This window comes from Orbicella faveolata, unplaced genomic scaffold (genome assembly GCF_042242905.1).
Source record: "Orbicella faveolata isolate gen_17 unplaced genomic scaffold, um_ofav_v1 contig_12, whole genome shotgun sequence".
Lineage (NCBI taxonomy): Eukaryota > Metazoa > Cnidaria > Anthozoa > Scleractinia > Merulinidae > Orbicella > Orbicella faveolata.
In genome coordinates, this window is record NW_028301539.1 from 24,842,959 (window position 1) to 24,852,003 (window position 9,045).

General features: G+C 37.2%; 3 protein-coding genes across 3 annotated transcripts; all 3 read left to right on the forward strand.

The window, feature by feature from the left end:
* The first annotated feature begins 266 nt into the window (after positions 1–266).
* LOC110057187 (uncharacterized) lies at positions 267–2,392 on the forward strand. The gene is made up of 2 exons (XM_020763768.2): positions 267–491; positions 1,388–2,392. Exons 1-2 carry the CDS (start codon positions 467–469, stop codon positions 2,005–2,007), a joined length of 645 nt encoding a protein of 214 aa, XP_020619427.1. The 5' UTR covers positions 267–466; the 3' UTR covers positions 2,008–2,392.
* Positions 2,393–2,570: 178 nt separating this feature from the next.
* On the forward strand, positions 2,571–4,696 carry LOC149117304 (uncharacterized). Its single transcript, XM_089282962.1, has 2 exons — positions 2,571–2,795; positions 3,692–4,696. The coding sequence occupies exons 1-2, from the start codon at positions 2,771–2,773 to the stop codon at positions 4,309–4,311; spliced, it is 645 nt and encodes a 214-aa protein (XP_089139088.1). The 5' UTR covers positions 2,571–2,770; the 3' UTR covers positions 4,312–4,696.
* Positions 4,697–4,874: 178 nt separating this feature from the next.
* LOC149117305 (uncharacterized) lies at positions 4,875–7,461 on the forward strand. The gene is made up of 2 exons (XM_089282961.1): positions 4,875–5,099; positions 5,996–7,461. The coding sequence occupies exons 1-2, from the start codon at positions 5,075–5,077 to the stop codon at positions 6,613–6,615; spliced, it is 645 nt and encodes a 214-aa protein (XP_089139087.1). The 5' UTR covers positions 4,875–5,074; the 3' UTR covers positions 6,616–7,461.
* Positions 7,462–9,045: the final 1,584 nt, after the last annotated feature.

The window sequence follows — 9,045 nt, forward strand, 5'->3', positions numbered from 1 at the left end:
GCGTTCTTGTTGTTTCAAGTTCGTGGAACTCGCCTGCAGTTAAGTTCATATACCTTCCATAAAAAACCCGACGTTTCTCCCCAGTGAACAAGCTGGCTCGGTAATGTATTTACAAAACATTGATTTTGGGTCCGCCAGTTTTAAATTGAGGCAATTTACTTTCATTATCAGGGCACACCCTTTTCTGATACCGCCTGACGGAGAGGATCCCGCGAAAGAGGTGAAGGGAAAGGAGAAAAGGATTACATACTGAAAGAGCTGGGGTGCTTACCATTTACACCGAAAAACCGGAAATTCCGGATGGAAAATCAAATGGTACGTTCCATTCCGTTCGGAACGTTCCGGAAAAAGTGGGCGGTCGTTTGAGGTGATCCGCTTTTCCCGCTCTTTTCGGTTTTCCCGGTTGGTGTGCGAACCATTTCAACTTCCCGCTCTTTTCAAGATTTTTCACGCAAGACGAAACAAAATGGCGGAGAATGAGGGAAACGAAGGTGAGTTTGAAAACTGCCAAATAACATCTTTGAAGTCAATATTAATGAGAATTATTTTGATTCCTCTTTAATTAAAGTACTGGTAGGAGTGAAGTCTACCTTTTGCGCTAAAAATCATAAAATGTTCAACGATTTCAGAGTTTTCGCATTCCGCCATCGGCGGTACTAAAATTTTCCCTCAATCCTGTCGGTTTTTATCGGCCGATCCCTATCCCGACGTCTATCATTTTCCGTGAATTCAATTAATAGCAAGTTATTGAGACTGTTAAGCTAAAGCCAAATTAGCACTAGTACAAGCAAGACGCGGAAAAATATGAGCCGAACTCAGTTATCGGTGAGAATTTAAATTCGATAAAACCGCAATAATTCTGTATCGATTCTGCAAGTGCAAAACAACCTTGCAACTTAGGCTTATTAGCTTTAACGTCTGTAACTTTAATTTCGGTCTGTGTTCTTGATAAATGATTCGACTCTTTCTCTTAAACGATGTTTCATCAGAATGTATTGAAGAAAATTCCACTTTGGAAAAAAAACAATATTGTATTAAGCTTATAGCGAATCATCACCCTGCGAGCAGAGCCTTTCTCCCGATAAACTTGAATTTTTCTTCTCAATTCTCAGCTGCAGTAAAGTGTAGAGAGGCTCTGCTCGCAGGGCTAGACATTTTTTCGCCAATTAATGTAACTTAGAGCAGTACACTGCCACAGTGAACGCATAAAATCAATAAGTTACGCTCATATATTACAACTAAAGGAAGGTTTTAGTGTCCACTAAAATGTCATTCATGTAATAAATGAAAGCATTTAATTTAATTTCAACGCAAATGACCCGGACTGATCAATCGTAACCTAACAATTTAACCTGTTGGTCAACTTTTCTTCTTCAATATTAAATAGGATCAGCATCATCATCAATGGATCTCAATTTGGACAGATGGGAAGACAGACACATAAATCTTCTTATATGTTGCTGGAAAGATCATAAAGGATTATTCGGCAATGGTAAAACAACCAAAAAAGAGGTGTTTCAAAAAATTGCAACAAGCTTCAACACAAAGTCAGATCTCAGAGTATCTGCGGATCAGTGTGCAAGAAAGTGGGCTAAGCTGGAAGCCAAACTCAAAGAAGTTACAGATCATAACAACAAAAGTGGAAATAGCCACAAGAAGTGGAAGTACTACTCTGAGATGGCTGATTGCATTGGCATGAATGCAGCTGTAAGGCCTACCTATACCCTTGAATCCTCATCTTGTGTGATGTCAAATGAAGGTGAGGAAAGTGATAGTTCTGCTGATGGTGATTACCCAACTGAAACACCCCAAAAGAAGACCCCCAGAAAAAGGCCAGCAAAGAAACGCAAAAGTAGGTCGTCTGCATCAGAGATGCTCACATTTCTCCAGGAATACCAACAGAAAAAAGAAGAAGTGGAAAACAAAAAAGTTAAGATGATGGAAGAAATGAATGAGGACAAAAAGTTATTTTGGGCAAATTTACTTCAAGTGTTGAAAAACAATTGAGATGGTTTCATTTTAATTTGTATTTATATACACATTTATGTGATAATACGTTAAAACGTACATTTGCCGGACAATTATATTTACAACACTTACAGTTTGTGCAATGTACTTTGAACTTCAACTTCTTGGCCTTATTTCCATATAGGTAAATTATGTCGAAATTTTTAATTTGCAAAATTTAATGTTCTTTACAGTAATATTAGCCATTCCATTCCCTCCATTCATGTAAGTTGAACTATATTTTGGCATACTCACATATGCTTATTCTTACTTATCCATACTTGAAATGTGATTCACATTGGATTTGAAAACTATTTACAAGTGCATGTATTTACTTTAGCCAAAAACATAACACTAGGTATGTGGCCAAATTCAAGGCTTTGATACAACTATTTCGGTAATGTATTTACAAAACATTGATTTTGGGTCCGCCAGTTTTAAATTGAGGCAATTTACTTTCATTATCAGGGCACACCCTTTTCTGATACCGCCTGACGGAGAGGATCCCGCGAAAGAGGTGAAGGGAAAGGAGAAAAGGATTACATACTGAAAGAGCTGGGGTGCTTACCATTTACACCGAAAAACCGGAAATTCCGGATGGAAAATCAAATGGTACGTTCCATTCCGTTCGGAACGTTCCGGAAAAAGTGGGCGGTCGTTTGAGGTGATCCGCTTTTCCCGCTCTTTTCGGTTTTCCCGGTTGGTGTGCGAACCATTTCAACTTCCCGCTCTTTTCAAGATTTTTCACGCAAGACGAAACAAAATGGCGGAGAATGAGGGAAACGAAGGTGAGTTTGAAAACTGCCAAATAACATCTTTGAAGTCAATATTAATGAGAATTATTTTGATTCCTCTTTAATTAAAGTACTGGTAGGAGTGAAGTCTACCTTTTGCGCTAAAAATCATAAAATGTTCAACGATTTCAGAGTTTTCGCATTCCGCCATCGGCGGTACTAAAATTTTCCCTCAATCCTGTCGGTTTTTATCGGCCGATCCCTATCCCGACGTCTATCATTTTCCGTGAATTCAATTAATAGCAAGTTATTGAGACTGTTAAGCTAAAGCCAAATTAGCACTAGTACAAGCAAGACGCGGAAAAATATGAGCCGAACTCAGTTATCGGTGAGAATTTAAATTCGATAAAACCGCAATAATTCTGTATCGATTCTGCAAGTGCAAAACAACCTTGCAACTTAGGCTTATTAGCTTTAACGTCTGTAACTTTAATTTCGGTCTGTGTTCTTGATAAATGATTCGACTCTTTCTCTTAAACGATGTTTCATCAGAATGTATTGAAGAAAATTCCACTTTGGAAAAAAAACAATATTGTATTAAGCTTATAGCGAATCATCACCCTGTGAGCAGAGCCTTTCTCCCGATAAACTTGAATTTTTCTTCTCAATTCTCAGCTGCAGTAAAGTGTAGAGAGGCTCTGCTCACAGGGCTAGACATTTTTTCGCCAATTAATGTAACTTAGAGCAGTACACTGCCACAGTGAACGCATAAAATCAATAAGTTACGCTCATATATTACAACTAAAGGAAGGTTTTAGTGTCCACTAAAATGTCATTCATGTAATAAATGAAAGCATTTAATTTAATTTCAACGCAAATGACCCGGACTGATCAATCGTAACCTAACAATTTAACCTGTTGGTCAACTTTTCTTCTTCAATATTAAATAGGATCAGCATCATCATCAATGGATCTCAATTTGGACAGATGGGAAGACAGACACATAAATCTTCTTATATGTTGCTGGAAAGATCATAAAGGATTATTCGGCAATGGTAAAACAACCAAAAAAGAGGTGTTTCAAAAAATTGCAACAAGCTTCAACACAAAGTCAGATCTCAGAGTATCTGCGGATCAGTGTGCAAGAAAGTGGGCTAAGCTGGAAGCCAAACTCAAAGAAGTTACAGATCATAACAACAAAAGTGGAAATAGCCACAAGAAGTGGAAGTACTACTCTGAGATGGCTGATTGCATTGGCATGAATGCAGCTGTAAGGCCTACCTATACCCTTGAATCCTCATCTTGTGTGATGTCAAATGAAGGTGAGGAAAGTGATAGTTCTGCTGATGGTGATTACCCAACTGAAACACCCCAAAAGAAGACCCCCAGAAAAAGGCCAGCAAAGAAACGCAAAAGTAGGTCGTCTGCATCAGAGATGCTCACATTTCTCCAGGAATACCAACAGAAAAAAGAAGAAGTGGAAAACAAAAAAGTTAAGATGATGGAAGAAATGAATGAGGACAAAAAGTTATTTTGGGCAAATTTACTTCAAGTGTTGAAAAACAATTGAGATGGTTTCATTTTAATTTGTATTTATATACACATTTATGTGATAATACGTTAAAACGTACATTTGCCGGACAATTATATTTACAACACTTACAGTTTGTGCAATGTACTTTGAACTTCAACTTCTTGGCCTTATTTCCATATAGGTAAATTATGTCGAAATTTTTAATTTGCAAAATTTAATGTTCTTTACAGTAATATTAGCCATTCCATTCCCTCCATTCATGTAAGTTGAACTATATTTTGGCATACTCACATATGCTTATTCTTACTTATCCATACTTGAAATGTGATTCACATTGGATTTGAAAACTATTTACAAGTGCATGTATTTACTTTAGCCAAAAACATAACACTAGGTATGTGGCCAAATTCAAGGCTTTGATACAACTATTTCGGTAATGTATTTACAAAACATTGATTTTGGGTCCGCCAGTTTTAAATTGAGGCAATTTACTTTCATTATCAGGGCACACCCTTTTCTGATACCGCCTGACGGAGAGGATCCCGCGAAAGAGGTGAAGGGAAAGGAGAAAAGGATTACATACTGAAAGAGCTGGGGTGCTTACCATTTACACCGAAAAACCGGAAATTCCGGATGGAAAATCAAATGGTACGTTCCATTCCGTTCGGAACGTTCCGGAAAAAGTGGGCGGTCGTTTGAGGTGATCCGCTTTTCCCGCTCTTTTCGGTTTTCCCGGTTGGTGTGCGAACCATTTCAACTTCCCGCTCTTTTCAAGATTTTTCACGCAAGACGAAACAAAATGGCGGAGAATGAGGGAAACGAAGGTGAGTTTGAAAACTGCCAAATAACATCTTTGAAGTCAATATTAATGAGAATTATTTTGATTCCTCTTTAATTAAAGTACTGGTAGGAGTGAAGTCTACCTTTTGCGCTAAAAATCATAAAATGTTCAACGATTTCAGAGTTTTCGCATTCCGCCATCGGCGGTACTAAAATTTTCCCTCAATCCTGTCGGTTTTTATCGGCCGATCCCTATCCCGACGTCTATCATTTTCCGTGAATTCAATTAATAGCAAGTTATTGAGACTGTTAAGCTAAAGCCAAATTAGCACTAGTACAAGCAAGACGCGGAAAAATATGAGCCGAACTCAGTTATCGGTGAGAATTTAAATTCGATAAAACCGCAATAATTCTGTATCGATTCTGCAAGTGCAAAACAACCTTGCAACTTAGGCTTATTAGCTTTAACGTCTGTAACTTTAATTTCGGTCTGTGTTCTTGATAAATGATTCGACTCTTTCTCTTAAACGATGTTTCATCAGAATGTATTGAAGAAAATTCCACTTTGGAAAAAAAACAATATTGTATTAAGCTTATAGCGAATCATCACCCTGTGAGCAGAGCCTTTCTCCCGATAAACTTGAATTTTTCTTCTCAATTCTCAGCTGCAGTAAAGTGTAGAGAGGCTCTGCTCGCAGGGCTAGACATTTTTTCGCCAATTAATGTAACTTAGAGCAGTACACTGCCACAGTGAACGCATAAAATCAATAAGTTACGCTCATATATTACAACTAAAGGAAGGTTTTAGTGTCCACTAAAATGTCATTCATGTAATAAATGAAAGCATTTAATTTAATTTCAACGCAAATGACCCGGACTGATCAATCGTAACCTAACAATTTAACCTGTTGGTCAACTTTTCTTCTTCAATATTAAATAGGATCAGCATCATCATCAATGGATCTCAATTTGGACAGATGGGAAGACAGACACATAAATCTTCTTATATGTTGCTGGAAAGATCATAAAGGATTATTCGGCAATGGTAAAACAACCAAAAAAGAGGTGTTTCAAAAAATTGCAACAAGCTTCAACACAAAGTCAGATCTCAGAGTATCTGCGGATCAGTGTGCAAGAAAGTGGGCTAAGCTGGAAGCCAAACTCAAAGAAGTTACAGATCATAACAACAAAAGTGGAAATAGCCACAAGAAGTGGAAGTACTACTCTGAGATGGCTGATTGCATTGGCATGAATGCAGCTGTAAGGCCTACCTATACCCTTGAATCCTCATCTTGTGTGATGTCAAATGAAGGTGAGGAAAGTGATAGTTCTGCTGATGGTGATTACCCAACTGAAACACCCCAAAAGAAGACCCCCAGAAAAAGGCCAGCAAAGAAACGCAAAAGTAGGTCGTCTGCATCAGAGATGCTCACATTTCTCCAGGAATACCAACAGAAAAAAGAAGAAGTGGAAAACAAAAAAGTTAAGATGATGGAAGAAATGAATGAGGACAAAAAGTTATTTTGGGCAAATTTACTTCAAGTGTTGAAAAACAATTGAGATGGTTTCATTTTAATTTGTATTTATATACACATTTATGTGATAATACGTTAAAACGTACATTTGCCGGACAATTATATTTACAACACTTACAGTTTGTGCAATGTACTTTGAACTTCAACTTCTTGGCCTTATTTCCATATAGGTAAATTATGTCGAAATTTTTAATTTGCAAAATTTAATGTTCTTTACAGTAATATTAGCCATTCCATTCCCTCCATTCATGTAAGTTGAACTATATTTTGGCATACTCACATATGCTTATTCTTACTTATCCATACTTGAAATGTGATTCACATTGGATTTGAAAACTATTTACAAGTGCATGTATTTACTTTAGCCAAAAACATAACACTAGGTATGTGGCCAAATTCAAGGCTTTGATACAACTATTTCATCAAGCTAGTATCCCTGAATTATGGCTCAAGTAAGGGCATAGTCCTGAGCTATGTTGTAGTCTTGCCTTCTTCTTCTACATTAATTAATTTTGAAGGCTGCAAAATACTTTACTTTAAAGCATGAAATGTATTATTAATGTTAAATATTGTACTCATTATATCAGTGATGTTTACGCCACACTTGGAAAACAAACAAAAACTGACAATAAATTGTTGATTCCCTTAACTTTTCATGCCTAACTGTTTTTTTTTTCTCTGCATGATTAAATGCTGCACCCCCAGAAAAAAGTGGCCTCAATAAATTCCCAGGCCCCCGGCCAAGTCCATCAAATATAGTTGTTAATAGATAACCAAGCATTTTATTAGAAACCCCAAGTATATTGGATCTGGCCAAGCACTGACTTGTAACTGACTAGTTTTTTATTAATCAATAGATGAATTGATCTGAGCAGGTTCATGAGCATTCTTGTCCCCAGATGCCAACCATATTTGGTGTTTTTTTAAATTTCCTTTTTAAAAGGAATCACCTTAACCCATATTCAGGACAGGGATGATCAAATGGCTGCAAAATCCAAGACCCAAGTAATTCCCCCTGGGCTTCCAACAACACTCGAAAAAATCACTTGATTAAAAATTTACTCCCAAAAACTCCCATGCCAAATTTCTGACCCTAAAAGATATACATGAATAACACCGGCAGCTTTATCGAAAGGTTATCCAAAAAAGAGCTCATGCCACAATCCCAATCTGGGATATGATCAATACACTCAGTTCATGACACTGAATCTGTCTGTCGAACCTACTTTTGTTGCTTTCTTTTAGCACTCCCAGACATACGTATATGTCTATGGTGTCTTGTGCCAGATTTTCAGGTTTCCCTGAAATGCGCAAGTCAAGAAACAGTGAACTTAAAACTACCCAAAATACACCTCGGGATTGTCACTTGCGTATTTTTTGGACAACCTTTCTGAACATAGCTGTAACCCGTTTTATCAATGCCAACAGCAATTGAAAGCAACAGCACTGTAAACTATAAACAACGGGAAAACATATTTGTTGTACTTTATTTGCAGAACTATGCTTGCCAAGATACTACCACAAATCTTTAGATTGTTTCGAATGGCCAAAATATCCCTACTTATATCAAGCCACCCCCAAAAATACTCGCCAAATTTTCCCACAAAAAGACTCTCAGAATTGAAAATTTCAAAGACCTCCAAATATCCTTTGATCATCCCCGTCACTTGAAATCCCAAGTGCCCCCCATAGGCAGGACAAAACTCCCCAAGTCTCACTTCTTAATTAACCAACGATTATGTTTGATAGATGTTGACGTTTTAGTTCAGCTGTTCTGTCTCTGCAGTTGGTATCATGGACATCATCATCATTGTCATCATCATCATCATCATCATCATCATCATCCAGGAAGTAACTTTCATCAAAATCGTCATGAACAAGAGTGTAATTGTGCAAGACACAGGCTCCCATTTCTATCTTAGTCATAAGCTTTACGCTGAAATGGTTCAAATGACCCAGTTTTCTCCATCTCCCCTTCAAAAGACTAATTGCACGCTCCACGATCTGTCTGGATGACGACAAGGTATTGTTGAAATGGAGCTGATTTGGTAGTAAGTGACCATTATTCCTAAAAGGAGTCATGAGCCATCTGTAATTAAGGAACAAACATAAAATCAGACAATCATTTTTTCTTAAATCTATATACTTTGCTCCCCAAAAGGAAATATGTTAATCTTGTATTGAATACTATACACTGAATATAGTGATGGCAATCCAGTGGAATAACAGTTTGAATAATAAATCCTGCCAGAAATAATTAAGATAAAGGGCAAAACAAAGTAATTGATGAATTGAAATGTGAAGAGTAGAAAATTGAAAATTGCTCCAAACAACTGAAATTAAACATATAGCTCATAACAAAAAATATTTGTTCAACATTAATACCTCAAAAGTGGGTAGCCCCCATCCCCGATGATGTGGTAATCCCCAGGAAACTTGTTTGCAGAAGTGGCAA